This window comes from Elephantulus edwardii, unplaced genomic scaffold (genome assembly GCF_000299155.1).
Source record: "Elephantulus edwardii isolate Elephantulus edwardi_28Jun2011 unplaced genomic scaffold, EleEdw1.0 scaffold00208, whole genome shotgun sequence".
In the NCBI taxonomy this organism is placed as follows: domain Eukaryota; kingdom Metazoa; phylum Chordata; class Mammalia; order Macroscelidea; family Macroscelididae; genus Elephantulus; species Elephantulus edwardii.
Genome location: NW_006399958.1, coordinates 983,118 through 1,000,216, shown reverse-complemented (window position 1 = coordinate 1,000,216; position 17,099 = coordinate 983,118). Strand labels below are relative to the sequence as shown.

General features: G+C 52.7%; 2 protein-coding genes across 5 annotated transcripts in view; both read right to left on the bottom strand.

Annotated features, from left to right (window-relative positions):
- The window catches only part of POLD1 (polymerase (DNA directed), delta 1, catalytic subunit), a 32,583-nt gene extending 28,388 nt beyond the window's left edge, over positions 1-4,195 (bottom strand). For both annotated transcript variants that reach the window (XM_006897270.1, XM_006897269.1), the window contains exon 1: positions 4,129-4,195. The gene's annotated coding sequence lies outside the window, so the exon portion shown is untranslated. The remainder of the gene's footprint in view (positions 1-4,128) is intronic.
- Positions 4,196-7,603: 3,408 nt separating this feature from the next.
- On the bottom strand, positions 7,604-14,951 carry NR1H2 (nuclear receptor subfamily 1, group H, member 2). 3 transcript variants are annotated; one of them, XM_006897267.1, is made up of 9 exons: positions 14,839-14,951; positions 13,782-13,843; positions 13,550-13,691; positions 12,357-12,647; positions 12,000-12,271; positions 11,658-11,837; positions 10,078-10,177; positions 8,284-8,492; positions 7,604-7,774 (listed from the first exon to the last, which is right to left on the bottom strand). In XM_006897267.1, the coding sequence occupies exons 3-9, from the start codon at positions 13,599-13,601 to the stop codon at positions 7,628-7,630; spliced, it is 1,251 nt and encodes a 416-aa protein (XP_006897329.1). In that variant the 5' UTR covers positions 13,602-13,691; positions 13,782-13,843; positions 14,839-14,951; the 3' UTR covers positions 7,604-7,627. The 3 variants fall into 3 exon arrangements, with proteins under 3 accessions (XP_006897329.1, XP_006897328.1, XP_006897330.1); XM_006897266.1 differs by lacking the exon at positions 14,839-14,951 and having other exon boundaries at positions 7,628-7,774; positions 13,560-13,691; positions 13,782-13,824; XM_006897268.1 differs by lacking the exons at positions 12,357-12,647; positions 14,839-14,951 and having other exon boundaries at positions 7,628-7,774; positions 13,560-13,691; positions 13,782-13,824.
- Positions 14,952-17,099: the final 2,148 nt, after the last annotated feature.

Sequence of the window (17,099 nt, the reverse complement as noted above, 5' to 3'; positions counted from 1 at the left end):
CCCGCCTCTCCCACCAGGGAAGGCCCGGCCTACAGGCCACAGCGCACACCACTGGCACTGACCAAAGGGTAGCCCTGGCCAACAGGAGGCCTTGTTGACTGGCAGATGGCACTGCAGTTATTCACAACTGGCCCCACCCACGGGGCAGATGAGGCCAGCTTCAGTGACACCACTGCCTGCACGGGCTATTCTGTGTCTCTGAATATTCTTCCCCTCCAAGCCTCCAGACCTCCCTCTCTCCCTTCCACCAGGCCCATCAGAGGGTCACACAATCTTATGGGTGGACAGAGGGGTGGGTAAAGGAAAGGGGAAAGATCTGGTGTGAAAAACAACATATATAAACCCTGTATGTAAATCAGTATATAAAAAAAAGTTTCTTAAAGCCAGTGAGATACACACCCATGTTTATTACGGCTTTGTTTGCAACAGCAAAGAGATGCAAACAACCCAAGTGCCCATCAACAAACAAATGGATAGAGAAGCTCTGGTATATTCACACAATGGAATACTATGCAGCATTGAAAAACAAGGAACTCATGCAGTATTGTGCAAAATGATGACCCTGGAGGACATTATGCTGAGTGAAATATCTCAGTCACAAAAGGACACAGTGGCATAGGGCCACTGTTGTAAAACGGGACTGACACCAGGGTGGAGGGAAGACAGAAAAGGAGGGGAGGAATGATGTATATTCCCTTGAAACAGATGAGGGAGAGAACTGTTTAAAAGGGACATATGAATGGGTATTCTTGTCATTACTGAAGTCCAGAGTGAAGGCTGCACAGTGGAGTGGACTTGGAGGGGGGATTACAAAGCAATGAAAGAGTTTTTCTTTCTTTTCAAGGAGAAGAGTGAATTGGGGGTTAGGGGGTGGATAGGAAGAAAAGTGCAACAATGAACGACTGGAAACCCTAAGTCTCTGTAAACTTTTATTAAAATTTAAAAAAACAAAAAGCCAGTGAGGCTTCTCAGTGAGGTTTTCCCTGACCACTGTTTAAAAGTATAGCCCTTTGCTCCACATCTCCATCTCCACATTCTCCAACGCCTTTCCCTGCTTCATTTTTCTTGCAAGCCCTCATCACCTGATGAACTGCACTCAAACCTAGAAAACAAACCCACTGCCATCTCGCCGATTCTGACACATTCTGTCCCTCTATCCGCTTTACTGATGAGGCTGTAAAGCTTTCTAGGCAGCCACTATTCATAGTCTCCCAGGAAGGAGCTAGTGGATTCGAACTGCCAAACATTCTGGTTAGCAGCCTGACACAAGGCACCACAGCTACAGTGCTGTTCTCAAAGTGAGAGCCTGGGAAACTGGCTTTGGGGTCTAGCAATCTGTGTCTTACTTAACAAGCCCTCCAAGTGATCCGGCCTCTGTCCACACTCTGGTCAAAGAAACGTCAGTGGTTTGACTCCACTATCCATTCCGTGGGAGAATGATGACGCAGTCTGCTACCGAAACAATTGCCGCCTTGGAAACCGTACATGGCAGTTTCACGCTGATTTGGTGACACCAAACAATATTTAGTGTCAAAGAGAGCTCTGGCGGCCTAGTGTCAAGAAGCTGCGTTGCAATCTCCAAGGCACACAGTTTGAGGCCAACAGGTGCTCTGAGGGAGAAGGATGGGCAATCTCCTCCCGAGGGACAGCTAGGGGTCGGTTCCAACTCCATGGTAGACAACAACAGAAGAATGCCTGGGACACAGGGAGTCACTCATTCATTGCCATCAAGCCAGGCCCAACACAAAGCCAACTAAACTGTGTTTGAGGACATACATCTGAAAGCAGGATGCTGCCCATTATTCTCCCACGGAGCTGCTGGGGGATTCGAACCACCTGAGGGGTGTGGCATTTAGGTTACAGATGAGGTCACCAGAGCTCCCTAGGACAAAGGAGGGAATCCATAAACTTCTGCTTGAATGACAAAGGCAGGGACTCACAGGCTTCCCTCGCCAAACGCATTAGACAGGTACTGTTATCACTCCCTTTTACGACAGCTGGAGCCCAGGTCCAGAGAGGGAAAGCAACCAGCCCAAGCACACACAGCCAGTCTGACGGGCCAGAGTCGGGGTCAATCTCAGGCTGCTTGGCTTCAGAGCCCTGGGGGTTATCAGATACCACGTCATTCTACTCCCAGCCCTGTGTGTTGGGGGAAGAGAGAGAATAGGGAGGGAGAGCAAGAATTGTCCTGTCAGATCTCAGCCCTGTGGGGCAGGCAGGCTCTGAAGATGAGGGTTTACCTGTTCGTTCTCTGCTGTAAATCCGGACCACACACATCTGCTAAGTGCATAAGCCTCCATTCTTGCCCCCTAGAAAACTCCATGCCCTCCACACATCAGCCTCGTCCCTTCCCTACCCTGGCAGTAGTCTGGGATTATCTGGGCCTCTAGTGGCCTCTCCCACCAGCCCAGAAGTCTCTCCAGTATAGGCCTCACTCCTCTCTGGTTACCTACCATTATCCAACACAAGGCTGGCTCCAGGAAGCCTGGAGAAGTGTTTGCAGGATCAAATCTTCCTCTCCCTTGATCATCTAACTCCTGAGCACCCTTGGAAACAAACCCAGTTCCACGTGTCCAGGGTGGTCAACAGGTACCTCTCGGGGTTTCCACACCTATTTCCCTGATGACACATGCACACCTTGGCTGAGGTCCCAAGTCAGGATCCTCAGGGTGCCTGGAACAAAAGCCACTTCAAGTCACATGACTTCCCAAAGTCATATGACTTCTTGTTGATTTTTGACTCACAGGGACCCTATAGGACGGAGCAGAACCACCCCTCAAGATTTTCAAAGCTATAAATCTTTATTTCTAAATCTTTTTTTTTTTTTTATTTTTTTGTGTGTGTACCGTCAAATCAGATCTGACTGGTAGAGGAGGAGATTGTCCCTCCTTCTTCAGCAGAGCACCTGGTGGATTTGAACCACGCACCTCTGGGATTGCAGTGCAGCTTCTTGCCACTAGGCCACCAGAGCTCCCTTTATTTCTAAATCTTTATGCACGCAAGCAGGCTGCCACATCTTTCTCCCACCAGCACCTGGTGAGTTGGAACTGCCAACCTTCTGGTTAGCAGCTGCAGTCTTGAATCGCTGCACCACCAGGGATCCTTCAAGTCATGAGTTTCCCAAAAGAAAACTCTGCCATCAATCCGATTCCAACTCACACCGACCCTATAGAACAAGGTAAAAGCGTCCCATAAGGCTTCTTCTAAAGCTGTCCAAAAGCATCTTCTGCGGAGCAGCTGGTAGGTCCGAACTGCCAGTCTTTTAGCTGGCAGCCAGATGTTTATCTACTACGACGACACTAAGGGCTCACTTGCGTTCAGTGCTGTCAAGTGTCGCTGGATCCCCTAACTAAACTAAATTAACTTCCTAGCAGTTTATCAGAAGGGTTGGAGGGGTGATTCCATCCACAGGCACCTCGGAAGACCTGGCTAGTACTGCTGGAAAAGCAGCATTAAAAACTTTACAAGGAGCTCAAGTGTCTTTAAGGGGTTGTGCTGACAACCCAAAGGCAGGCGGTTCGAATCCACCAGCTGCTATGCCTAAGAAAAATTAGCAAAATCTAATCCTGTGCAATTTTACAGCCTCTGAAAAGCTGCTGGAGGGTCAGCAGTGAAGTCAGCTTCTGATTTGATGGCAAATAACCACCAAAACTCTACAAGAGCACAAGTTTACACACATGACGTTAAGAGTCCAAATTAACTGGCAACTAGTTTCAAGTGTCAGCAGTTCTAGCAAGAACGACAGAAGGGAGAAAAGAAATCTTTAGCTTCTAAATGAAGGTAACAGAATGTCAACACGCCCCGCGCGCACATCTTCAAACAACTCGCGATCCAGGCGAGCCAAAGACCCCTCTAACTGGTCCCCCGAGGTCTAGAGCGCAGAGAATCGTGCGCATGCGCGCCGGCACCCAGCGGGAACCCCCGCTGACATCTCCCCGCGGCCCCCCGCGCACGCGCTAGGGCATCCCGGGCCCTTATTCCGCGCGCGTCCCCCTGAGCAGTCTCCCTCCTGCCGCCGGGTCCCACACGACCCTCCACAAGCCCTTCTCAGACCTAAATGCCCAGCTCTTGGAGCTGACTCCCATATAAGGCAGAAGCCCCCCAACTCTACTCGGTCCTACAACTCACCCGCTTCAAACAGCCTTTCCCGCCACAGCGGACGCCGCCGTAACCTCTGACACCAGCGTGCGCAGGCGCACAGTGACGTGAGCCGGGCTCAGCCACGCCCCCTTCACTCTATAAACAGGCAAGGCCACGCCCAGTTATCAAATTGCCCCGCCCCTCCTCTCTCCATTCTTTCATTTGGAAACAGGCCACGCTCATGCAAATAGAGTGGGAGGGTCTCTCCCCTTGCCAGCCAATCCTCCTCAAATTCCGCCCCTTCCTGGTTGAGGTATATCAAAGCCACGCCCACTTTGTGGAGCTTGAAGGTGGGCCACGCCCAACCGCGAGTTTGTCTGTTCGCTCATTGGCTCTAACTTTTCTGCGATCCCTCTTCCCAGCCGCCCCGCCCGCGGATGCTGCGCGCGCATCCCCTGAGTGCTGCATACGTCCACGTGGGGCCGCGCACTGGGCGCTCTGGGCGCTCTGCCACTGTCCACCTACGCTGTCCAGTGCGGACCCTGGCCGACCGGAACTTTGGTCCTGAACTACCCTTATCTGTCTCTTGACCTCGTTTCTTCCTCTGCACACTAGACCAGAGCAGGACGGGGACACTTGTCCGGAACAGGGTGATCACAGATAACTAGATAAACATCCTCCTCTTTGGTACGTGGTCTGTCCTTGCCAACAGACACACACCACTGCTACTCGCCCCCACCCACTCTCATTTCTGAGACTGTCTGTCCTGCCAACTTTGTGTCTAACGAGTTGGCTCAGAGGGAGAAGGAATTGTAGGAACTCAGTGGCCTGTCTTTACTTTAAATCAACTCAACACAAATGCAACAGATCCTCTGCTGGAGAAGGAAGGGCAATCTCCTCCTGTACCAGTCAGATCCGATTTGACCGCATACACAAAATAAAATAAATTTTTTTAAAAATATCAACAATTAATTCTGGGGTGGTTCAATTTGATGAATGGGAGGCATAAGGGAAGTGGAAACAATTTATTCTTGAAAACAATGTATTCGAATTTTGTAAATAAACTAGTAGGAAAAAAAATTAACAAGTTTCTTCTCCAGCTGCCCGAACATTTTACATCTCAGCAAAGCCTTAGCTCGCCTCCCAGACACCACTGTTGCTTTGCCACAGGCCGCTACTATTTAAAAGTCCCTATTTCCTGATGGCCGGTGGGTTAGGAGTTGTGTTGCCAACCCAAAGGTAAGAGGTTTGAATCCACCAGTTGTTCTGCTGGTCAATGTCCTGTTCTATTTACAACAATTGGAAATTCTCTGGAGAGTCAGCCACTCGATGACAATGAGAGATTCCCAAATAAACAAGCCCTGGTGGGCAAAGTGGCTGTAAGAGCGGCAACTAACAAACAGAAAAAGCTGGTGGTTAGCGGTTCAATCCCACCAGATGGTCTAGGAAGAGATAGGTTCCAGTACTGGAGATTCACTCACTCACTCTTTGCCTTTGCCTTATAGCTCATCCTCTAGCAAATTTTCCGAAGCTGTAAATTGCACAGGATAGTGTCCATCTTTCTCCAAGGACCAGCTGGTGGTTTCGAACCATCCGCTTTTGTGTTTAGAGTACAACTCCTTACCCACTAGGACACCAGAGCTGTCTCTCTGTAGATTATTGTGAACCAACTCAAAGCTGACCCTCCAGTGAGTTTTTTAGAGGCAGTAAATTGCACAGGAAGAGACTGCCCCTCATTCTCATCTAGCGGATTTGAACCCTGTATCTTTGGGCTAACAGTACAACTCCTTACCACAGAGCCCAACCACAGGGAGGATGCCCATTATTGCCCACATCCATATCCCGCTGGCTTGCACTAACTGGTTGCAAATGTCTTCTCTGTACCTGTGAGCAGCGGAGATTGTGAGGACTACACAGGACAGGAGGAGGTTTCAATCTTTTGTTCACAGAGTCACTAAGAGTCGTAGTTGACCAACCAGCACCTAATGTAAAGTGAGCAACTGGAAAGTCGGGGCAGGACTGGCATTTTGTTCTGTAAATGCAGGAACGCTGAGCTGGCGCCTAGCACGCACCTCCTCTGTGTGACATACTTAGCAGTAATTTAAGTTCCCTGGGCTGGCATTGTTTTCTGGGACTCCCAAATAGAGTATTTTAAGTTTTCCTTCTCCGGCAGATTTCCTGCCTTAAGTGGATTCCAGCTCTTGCAAGTTTAACAGTTTAACTGTTTAAAAAAAAAAACAACAACCCAAAACCAACCCACTGGGATTGAGTGGATTCCAACTCACATCTATAGGACAGATTAGAACTGCCCACGTTTTCCAAGGCTGGGGTGTGTGTGTGTGTTAACATTTTGTGTTAAAATGTTCACCTCCAAGGGTGGAAGGGTGTGTGTGAACATTTTGTTATAATATTCACCTCCAAGGCTGAGGGTGTGTGTGTGTGTGTGTGTGTTTCAAACATTTTGTGTTGTAATGTTACCTCCTTATTGTGTATTGCATTTCCCAAGGATACAATCTTTGGGGCTGCAGAGCCGCCTCCTGCCACAAGGCCACCAGAGTGCCCTCCAAGGATATAATCTTCACAGAAACAGACGCCCAGCTGAGGTAGACAGCTTGATACACAATCCACTACGCCACCAGGTTTTACTGAGGGAAGCATTCAAAATTGGTTGATTGGTTATCATCTGGGACCCAGAGCGCCCAGCCAGGCCTGGATCCCGCAAGCTGATCGTACTGGAGTTGAACCTAGAGCACAACTAGCCCACCAGGGTAAGAACATAACCGAGCTCCACAGGCTCTCAATGGCTGCGTCCTCAGCAGCTGGTTGCCAGGCCTTTCTTCTGAGGCACTTTTCAGTGGATCTGCACCTTAAGCCTTCCAGATTATAGCCTGTCTGCACCCCAGGTGTGTGTGTGTGTGTGTGTGTGTGTGTCTGTCTGTCTGTCTATGCCCACAGGTAGTGGTGGCTGGTTGCTGTGGGCCTCAGCAGTTTGAGTAAAGGCCTTGTGCCCTCCTCCACGTGAGTCCCTGCGATGCGGTCTAACCCAACTTCCACAGGCAGGTGGCCCCGTGTTCCACTTTCCAGGTGGGGCTGGTGACCGAGGCTGCCCACCTCCTCTACCACTTGCCTTGCACTCCAGCTCACAGGAAGTCTCTATTTATATTTTATTTTTCTGGTAGTTTTTTTTGTTGGTTTTTTGTTTGTTTGTTTTATTAAATAAAAGGAGCAGAGTGAGAGGGGCCCGGTGCTCTCCAGGGTGGCAGGAGAGCTGTGGACGCCCCTCCCTCTGTTCAAGGTGCAGTGCGCAGTGGGCTGGAGGTGTAAGCTGGGCGGGGAGGGCCACTGGGAGTGCAGCCAGAGGTCAGAGGGTGGGACCAGCGACCCCTCTGTCCTCCCAGGAAGACTTGCTGGGCAGGGAGGGGGCCGGCCTGGAGGCAGTCCGCCCAACACACAGGCGGAGGAGGGCTGGCCGACCCCACGCCCCCTTCCCGCCCCAAGAAGCAGAGGGGCAGCAGTGTCTGTCGGGGCAGCACGGCGGCCCCTCACTTCACTCGTGTACGTCCCAGATCTCGGACAGCAGGGGTGGCAGCTTCTTGTCCTGGAGCCGCAGGGCGAAGACCTGCTCGGAGTGCACGGAGCTCAGCGTGCGCAGACTCACCAGCTTCATCAGCATGCGGGGGAAGCGCAGCTGGTCCTGTGGGCAGGGCCGAGGGTGAGGGGGCGGCGCTGGCCGGACTCAGGCCTCCCTCACACAGCAAGCACCGGTGGCAGCCGGGCACTGCTTCCTAACTGGCCCAGCCTACCCGACACTGTCACATGTGCAATGAAGCCAGAGCCTCTGAACGCTACAGGGTATCTCTACTCTGTCCTGGAAGCCCACTGACCGTGAAGGGACCCCGATGACCCTGCGTTTGCTTTTGGTGGGAGCTCCCTGGGTCATGAGATTTTTCAGTGTTAAAACAGGGCTCCAGGGAAAAGAACTGGCCTGTTCAGGACCCCCACAGGAGGCTATCTCCTTGACGGGGCATCAGGGGCCTGAGCTCAGGGAGCCACTGCAGGACCAACCGGGCCCAGACCTGCAGGAGGAGGCAGGCCCACAGGAGGGAGCAGGCAGGCCCAAGGGAGGAGGCAGGCCCTCCGGGAAGGAGGAGGCAGGCCCCCCAGGAGGAAGCAGGGACTAAGGGCCCGGGGCCAGGGCCTCACCTGCGGCCTCTTGATGCGTGTGTAGGACAGCAGTGCCTCCACGTAGGGCTGCTGCAGCTCCTCCACGCGCTGGGGCTCCTGCACGTTGGGCCGGTCGGCGGAGAAGATGTTGATGGCGATGAGGAGGGCGTACTCGGCGTCATCCAGGCCCAGCTGCCGCATGGCCCGCGAGAACTCGAAGATGGGGTTGATGAACTCCACCTGCAGGCCTGCGGAGGGGTCCGGGGGAGGGTTTGGGTCAGGGAAGCCCGCGGGGCAGTTCTCTGGCCCAGGAGATGACTCTCAGGGATTTTTTAAATAAAGAGCTCCCCTGTACATAGCACGCTGGTTAAGCACTCCAACTGGTAATGGCAAAGTCAGAGGTTCCAACCCACTAGCCGCTCTATGGGATAAAAGTGAGGCAGTCTTTTTCCACAGAGCCATCGGCAGCCTTGGACACCTGACGGGGCAGCCTGCCTGCCTTACAGAACTGATGCCTCTGACCTGCGGTGTTGGCAGTGAACACTGAACACACCAAGGAACCACGGATGGGGAAAAGGACAGACAGATCTGGGAAGAAGTGCAAACAGAGTGCTCCCGAGAAGTGAGGACGGTGACACGTCATCTCACATGCTCTGGGCAATGTTATCAGGAGGGACCAGTCCCCAGAGAAGGGAGAAAACCTAAGAGTCAGAAAAGAGGAAGACCCTCGATGAGATGGACTGACCCCCGTGCGTACAGCTCAGTGCACAGCAGGCACTGAGGCTGAGAAAGGATCAGAAAGGATCAGGCCTGCTGTACATGGAGTCACTGTCAGTCAGAACCAGGGCAACAGGAGCTGGTAACTTAGAATCGCTCTGCGTTAGAGCCCCTTTGGAGGCTCGTTTTCTGCGGGAGCGCTCTAGGGCTTCTGAACTGAGCTGAGCTGGCCTGGATGAGCGCAAGCCCTGAGGTAGGAGCACTGGGTGGGCTCCAATCAGGGACACAGAGATCCCCATGGCAAGGGCTGAGAGAGTGACAGGCAGGGTGGGAGATAGCACTGGGCCTATGCGTGTGCAGCAAGCACTAGGCTTTCTCTTCAGGAGCCAGGACCCAGCAGGGGGAGGTGGTGGGCAGAGGGGCCTTTGGGGAAGCAGCGCACCCCCTGTGGTGGGCCATGCACTGTTCCTGGGAGGCCTTAACCAGGTGAGAAGGGGCCGGATGCAGGGCCTCCTCCACAGGCTAAAAGCTACATTCAGGCTGCTGCAGGATTCCTGGTGGTGCAGTGGGTTAACCACTGGGCTCCTAACAGTCACGTGGCCAGAGAAAGATGAGGCAGTTTGCAACGCCTCGGCAGCTGGGCTCCATCCTTCAGGGCCACAATGAGTCAGAACTTACTCACTGCCTGGTCGGTTTGTTTGCGGTTCTTCATTGGCAGCTGATGGGTCTCTTTTGATGCAAAGCAACCCCCAGAAACAGAGGAGAGCAGCGCCCCAGGGTTTTCTAAGGTGGTTTAGTTGAAAGGGTAAAAGGTCAGCAGTTCTAACCCAGCAGATGTGGCAGTCTGTTTCCATGAAGGTAACAAGCCACGGACATCCACGGAGCAGATCTGCAGCCCCGAGGACCACCAACCAGACAGCAACTTTGGGGTGTGGTCCTCGGTTCATCCTGCTGTGAGCATCACATTCGCTGGGATGTTCTCCCAAGGAGCCGCTGGGTGAGTCCGAACCACCAACCTTCCAGTGTGTAGCGCGGCACTTCATCTTTCTGCCATTCCAGGCCCGGCCCCCGGCGGTGACCTGGTCCAGCAGCCCTGCGTGCGGCGCCCCCACCTACCTGCTCGGTGGAAGTCGTCCTTGCTGTAGGTAAAGTCCTTCAGGAAAGTGATGCATTCGGTCTCGTGGTTGTAGCGCCGGGCGGTCTCCAACAGCATGATCTGAGGGCAGAGGGGGCGGGGGAGGGTGAGGCCCTGGACGGCACCCCTTCCCATGGGGACTGGGGGCTCAGCCCGTGGGCTCTGGTCAGCTTGAGGGACTCTGCAGGCTCTCCCCCACCCTGTGCTCACCATACACCCTCCCCGACCAGGCACAGGTGAGAGGGCCTTGCCCGCGAACACCTCTCCGGTTCTCGGCTGAACCTTCAGCACCCAGAACCCAACCTGGCACCCACTGCACTGCTGCTGTTGCCGTGGGATGCTGTCAAGGTGACTGACTGACAGTGACCCCACGTGACAGCAGAACTACCCCACGGTGTTTCCTGCCGGCACCTTTGCAGGAGAAAAGGCATCCCTGGGTGGGTTTGAACTGCTAGACTTCCAGTTAGCAACTAAACGCTTAGCCAGTGTGCCATCTGGGTCCTTCCTCATGTCCTGGTTACCTTTCCTTCATCCTTGAGTGTCTGACTTCTTTCACCTAAGGGAGCCCTGGTGGTGTATTGGGCAGTGTGCCAGGCAGCTGGCCCAAAGACCAGCAGTTCGAATCCACCAGCTGCTCCACAGAAGAACGCTGGAACATTCTCTTCCCACAGAGACTGACAGGCATGGAGAGCCGACGGCCGACGGCAGTGGGCCTGGTTTCTGGTGTTTCACATAGAATGATTTTCTCGAAGTTCCCTTCTCCGGGTGAACAGCCGCTTGCTGAAAGGCTGTGCCACCAGGGTTCGTATGTAACTGACTGCTGTTATAGTTCCATCGACTTGGAACCGATCCATAGCTGAACCTCCGACAGATTTCCAACAACAGTTAATCGCAGGAGAGGACACTGCCCATCTTTCTCCTGCAGAGCAGCTGGTGGGTTTGAACCATGAGCCTCCCTGATTGCAGCGCAGCTTCTTACCACTAGGCCAGCAGAGCTCCCGATGTAGGCGGTACACAGTATTCACCTACCTTCCTCTGCAAAGTCTCTTAGATACGTTCCCATCAAAGGGGGCCCCTTGAGTCCATTCCCCAAACTCAGCCCCTCGACCTTCTCTCTCCTGAGGTGGGCAAAGCTCAGACGGCAGGTCTGACCCCTACAGTTCTGCTTGGATTCAAGTTCTACTCAAGGTCTCTAGACAAAACAGCAACAGATTTTCAAGCAGAGCCGGGGCGAGCAGTTACACGCTTGATTACAGGCCAGAAGGCTGGCAGTTCAAATCCAACCAGAAACACCTCTGAAGACTGGCTATGCAATCTGCTTACACAACTGCTCACCATCCTGGTGCCCACACAGGGCAGTTCACAGCACACTTAAGATGACCATGGGTCAGGGATGACCTCACAGCAGCTACCAACAACAGCTCCTCCTCCTCTGTGGGGCCGTCACCCCCAGGAGGGCGGGGGTGCTGAGTCCTGCTCCCCGCTGTGAACGCGCCTCCACCTGGGGCCTCCTCGGAGGGGTTCACAGCCGCAGAAGGGCCTTGTCCTGCTGGCCGTTTACCTCGATGGTGGACGCCTTGAGCAGGGCGATCTGGTCCTCGCGGCCCAGCTGCAGGAAGCCGGGCACCTGCTTGGCGAAGTCCACGATCTCCTGGACGGAGATGATGGCCAGCTCCGTGAAGTGGGCGAAGCGTTGCTGGCGAGCGTCCCGGGACTGGGGGTCTGCACCCAGGGGCCAGGGCTGGGGAGACGGGGAGGCCAGAGTCACACCCAGGATGCCTCCTCAAAATCCAGGGGACACCAGGAGGCCCAATCTGTCCCCGCTGGAGCTCCTGCCCTCCCTCTACTGGGCCGGTGGGAACCGGGTGAGACCGGCCCTCCTCAAGCTGGACACCGGGCATACCGTGACCTTGGGCTGGTCCGAGAAAGAACGCTTGTTGCACTGCAGCTGGGCGGCCACCAACTGCTGGATCATGAGTTCCTGGGCCGCCGTCAGCTGGACGCCCTCTCCTTCCGAGGAGCCCTGGCCACTCCCTTCAGGTCCCCCAGGCTCGGCCCCAGGCTCGGCTGCTGGGCCACTGATGCCCCCAGGCCCCACGGGTGATGATGACTGTTGCTGCTGCTGCTGCTGCCTCTGAATCTTCTTCTTCCGAATCTGCTCTTCCGAAAGGACGCCTGTGTGGGGGACACGGAGCTCAGCAGAGGTCCTGCGAGGGGGACTGGGGGGGCCGCTCCCGTCCCTTCCGCTGGCCCCACGCACACTGCTCCCTCATCCCCGCCTCCATGCACTTGCGCAGACGGCACAGCTGACACTTGCGGCGCATGAAGGCGTCCATCTGGCAGGTGCCCCCCCTGCGGCAGGCGTAGCGCCCGGCCCCGCCGCGGACCACGCTGCGCCGGAAGAAGCCCTTGCAGCCCTCACAGCTGAGGACGTTGTAGTGGAAGCCTGACGCCTTGTCGCCACACACGCGGCACAGCTCGTGGCCCAGCATCTTGGGGGCCGGGCCCTTCTTCCGTTTGCGCTCTGGCTCCTCAGGGGGGTCTGCGATGACTGCGATGTGAAGAAGAGAGTAAGAATCCTGAGATGGGGTGTGATGGGTTGAGTTGTGTCCCCCCCAAAAAAATATTCTTCACCTTGGCTATACAAGCATTCCATTAGGTAAACTTTTCTGCTTTGACCTCAATAAATTGCCCTCTACTTGTTGTATTTATCCTACGTGTTGTAAATCCTCACTTCTATGTTAGGGAGCTCTGGTGGCCTAGTGGGTAAGGAGTTGTGCTCCCAATCCAAAGGCAGGTGGTTCAAATCCACCAGCGGCTCTGTGGGAGAAAAGATGGGCAGTCTCTTCCCATATGGTTTACAGCTTCTGAAGACAGCTGGAAGGTCAGGTATGAGTCAGTTCCAACTTGGTGGTAATGAGTTTCAATTTTTTAAAATGATGTTAAGGAAGCAAGATTATGTTAAGGAGGAAGGGGAAAATCGACAGGATTAGGCTGTACCTTGAAAAGTGCATCTCTTTTAAGACATGAAAGCTACAACAAGGGAGGTGACATCAGAGGCAGCTAATTAGCACCAGGAAAGAGCTATGAATAGAGTGCATTCTGTGGACCAGGAGTCCCTGTGCTGTGAACCTCCTAGACCCCCAGGCACATGCAGAAGTCAACCACTGTGGTAACTGTGTTATGAGACAGTAGAGGAGTGAGACATGGGGCCACAGGGAGACAGGTTCAGAAGAGAGGGCCAAGTAAGGATGTGAACTCTCAGGGGAAATAGGAGATCTGGATGGAACAAATCAGAGAATTTCTAAGAATGGCTCAAAGCAAGAAGGAAAAGGCAGAGGAACACACAAAACCAATAAGGAGGCGAGACCTGCTGTGTCCCTGTCCTGGGTCTGCTCTTTGTGTCTTCTTAGATGCCACCTCAACCCCTCACATCTACGTTCACTTCTGGGCCCCAGCTCACCCATACTGCAGGCAGAGCCTGCCCCATCAGTGCCTGGGGCATCAGAGTCCAGACCTCCAGGCCACGGCTCAGAGCCTTCCTCCTTCACAGCGGGAGACGAACACGGGCTGTCGGACTGTGGGGGGGCATTTCCTGGGAGAGAGGCAACAGGGAGGGACGAGTGAGGCACCTCCTGAACAGTGAGTGAGGATGAAGACAGAGGGGTCTATGAGGGACACTCACCAGGCAGGGGACTGTCCACGGAACTGGTAGTGGGGGTGGACATGGTGAGGTCACGGAGCTGCCTGCAGAAGAGAGGGGGACTGAGAACTGCAGGTGGCGCTGGGATTAGAGTATCCAACTGAAAGGCTGGAGGCTTGAACCCACCAGCCACAAGTGTGTCAGTCGGCCTCCCTAGAGATGACAGCCTTGGAAGCAAGATGGAGCAGTTCTTCTCTGTCCTACGGGGTAACTGGGAGTCAGAATCCACTGAGGGGCACTGAGTGTGGTCGGGGTTCTGTTTATCTGAAGAACCTTAAAATGCGTGCTAGTGATAGACTGGGTTAAGTGCTTAACTCAAAGTTGTCGGTTCACACCTACCTGTCACTTGGTAGGTGAAAGACTGTGACAGTTTGCTCACTAAAGATTACAACTTCAGAAACCTTAGAGAGCTGGTGTGTTAGTTCAGACAAAGCTGACTTAGCAGCAGCAGTGTGCTTTTAAAGAGTCTTGAGGGATCAGGAAAGGTCCCCTACTCCAGGCTAGTCCTTCTCGATCTCTCTCCCACTCCTCCCCAATTCCACTGATTCCATATCCAGCTTCCAAAACCTCTCATCCCACTCTAACAGACCCGGCCCCTCTTTCGGCTCTAGGCTCCTCCCCTCTAAAAATCCCACCTATCAGCTCTACTCAGGTCCTGCCCCTTCTGTTCCAGGACACACACCCCCTCCACGCCTTCCCGCCCACCTGCCCTCTCCCCAAGTGTGGCCTCTCCTCCTCCAATCCTTTCGTACCACACCTCACCTACACTTATTCAAACTTCACCTGGCCTCTTCTGAGCTAATTCGTGCTCTGACTCTATCTTTTGCTTCCAATAAAGCCCCCATTTTTTTGCTTCCAGACCACCACCCGATTCCTTCCAAGTCTGGCTTTCATCTCTGCCAATTCAGGTCTCGAACTAAGCCCCACCCCATTTGTACCCCCTTCCCCCCAAAAGCCCGCCCACCGCCTCATCCCAGGCTCCGCCTCTCACCCCAATCAGGTTCTGCTCCCACCAGCCCCCTTAGGCTCCGCCCCACACCTTGCTCCAGGTTCCGCCCCTCTCCGAGCACCAGTGGGGGGCGGGGCTCATGGCTGCACGCGGGGGGTCTTGTGGGCGGTCTCTCGCGGGGTCTCCAGTTCCCGTTACCCTGGAGACAGCGGGGACCGGAGCGAGTTACGGAAGGGAGGGGGTAACAGGAAAGGAGGGGGCTGAGCGGAGAGGCGAAGAGGATCGGGAAGCCTCGGACCCGGGGCTCCCCCCACGCTCCCCCCACTCTCGGGCACACCTGCCTCTGTCCCCTCTCTCTGGTCCGCTGCCTCCTTCTCTGTATCCGCTTGTGCGCGGCCACTGCTGGAGTCCCCTAAAAAGTAACTTCGCCACTTCTTCCGGCAACCCCGCCCCGCGTCACTTCCTGGAAGGGCAGGGACTGAAAGATGACGTACTTCCGGTTTGCATCCGGCTCGGCTGAATCAGCTGCCCCGCACGGAAGTGGCACGTCCGCCGGAAGTTTAGTTCTGCCAAGTATCCTTGCTAGGGTGCGACCGAAAGGTTCCGGACCCGTGCAGTCAGATGCTATTCCTGTCAACCCCAAAACTTCCCACCTCTCTGTGCCCAGTGCCAAAGATACACTGAATACAACATCTCCTTAACTACAGCCGCCTTCCGCATGTGGATGCATTTATATCATTCATGTAAGTTGTTTTTGCATTGTATGTTGGACTTTTTTAAATTTTTTTTTTTTTTACTTTATTTCATTATTTTTTGTGTGTACTGTCAAATCAGATCTGACTGATACAGGAGGAGATTATTCCTCCTTTTCCAGCAGAGCATCTGGTGAATTTGAACCGTGACCCTCTGAGATTGCAGTGCAGCTTCTTGCCGTGGACTTTTTTTTTTAAATGTACATAATTTTATTATGAAACTTCTTTAAAAAACCAAAATGGAACATTCTAAAAACCCCAAAATTTACTATTGATACTAATTTCCTAGGCGAACCATTAACTATTTTGAAACATTCAGCATCAGAAGCTTTAAAATCTAACTGTATGTAGTAGCCCCTCAGAAAGCTACAAGCTGCATTTTTAAAGTGTATTTCTCTGAGAATCTTTATCACCTATACAAAATTCTGTACAGTTTTTATATTGAAGCTAATATTGAGCTGCACTTGAATTCATATTCTTAGCTAACAAGTGCCTGAGCACACACTCATACTCCACACGTAAGACAGCCATGTAGGTTATAAATTTGGACGCGTGAGAAATATATTTTGAAAATGACTTGGGGGGGAATTACGCTTGGGATTTGTTTTTGTTTCATACACTCACATCCAAAAAGCATAACGTTTAAAGGAAGATTTTTAAAAGTCAAACAAGGGACATCTGGTGGCCTAGTGGCAGGAAGCTGCACTGCAATCCTAGAGGTGCATAGTTCAAATCCACCAGATGCTCTGCTGGAGAAGGAGAGACAATCAACTTCTGTACCAGTCAGATCTGATTTGATGGTACACAAATAATAATAATAATAATAATAAATGTTAAAAAGTCAAACAGCGCTTCCTCGGTATTTCCTTTTCAAGGAGGAAAGTCAGTCCCTTTGGGAGGTAACAGTCTAATAAATCTATTTTTACTTTAAAAAGTAAGTTCAGACAGATGTTCAGTGTTGTTAAATGCTGTTGAATGACTACCATTCACATTAATGCAGGTTGAAATAATTCCCTATCATTCACCAGACTCCAATCTCTGCCATACTGGAGTCCACTGTTACAGTCTTAATGTCAATTCATCTTATTAATAGTCTTCTATCTTTATCTGGCCATTCTCAACATGCTGTCTTTTTCCAAGGACTGACCCCTCTGACAATATACCCAAAGTCTGTAAAACAATGTTTCACCATCCTTGCCGCTAAGGAGCACTCTGTTTGCACTTTACCAAACCAGATTGGTTTGTTTTTGGCAATCCAGAGGGTATTCGATACTTTTCTCCCAACACCACAATTCAAAGGCACCAAATAACAGCTTTAGTTTGCTTGGCTCCACTATCAACACTCTTGGTACCAGGAGCCGGGAAATGAAAAGACAAATTACATTGGGAAAGTTCGCTGTCAGAGACCTCTCCAAAATACTGAAGAGCAACGATGTCAGTCTGGAGACTAAGGTGCGTCTAATTCAGGCCATAGTCTTGCTATTACTTGCTAGGCATCAGAGAGCTGGGCAATGACTAGGGATGATAGAAGGAGAGTTGATGCCGTTGGGTCGTGGTGCTGGAGAAGAGTATTGAATATATACCATGAACTGCTAGGAA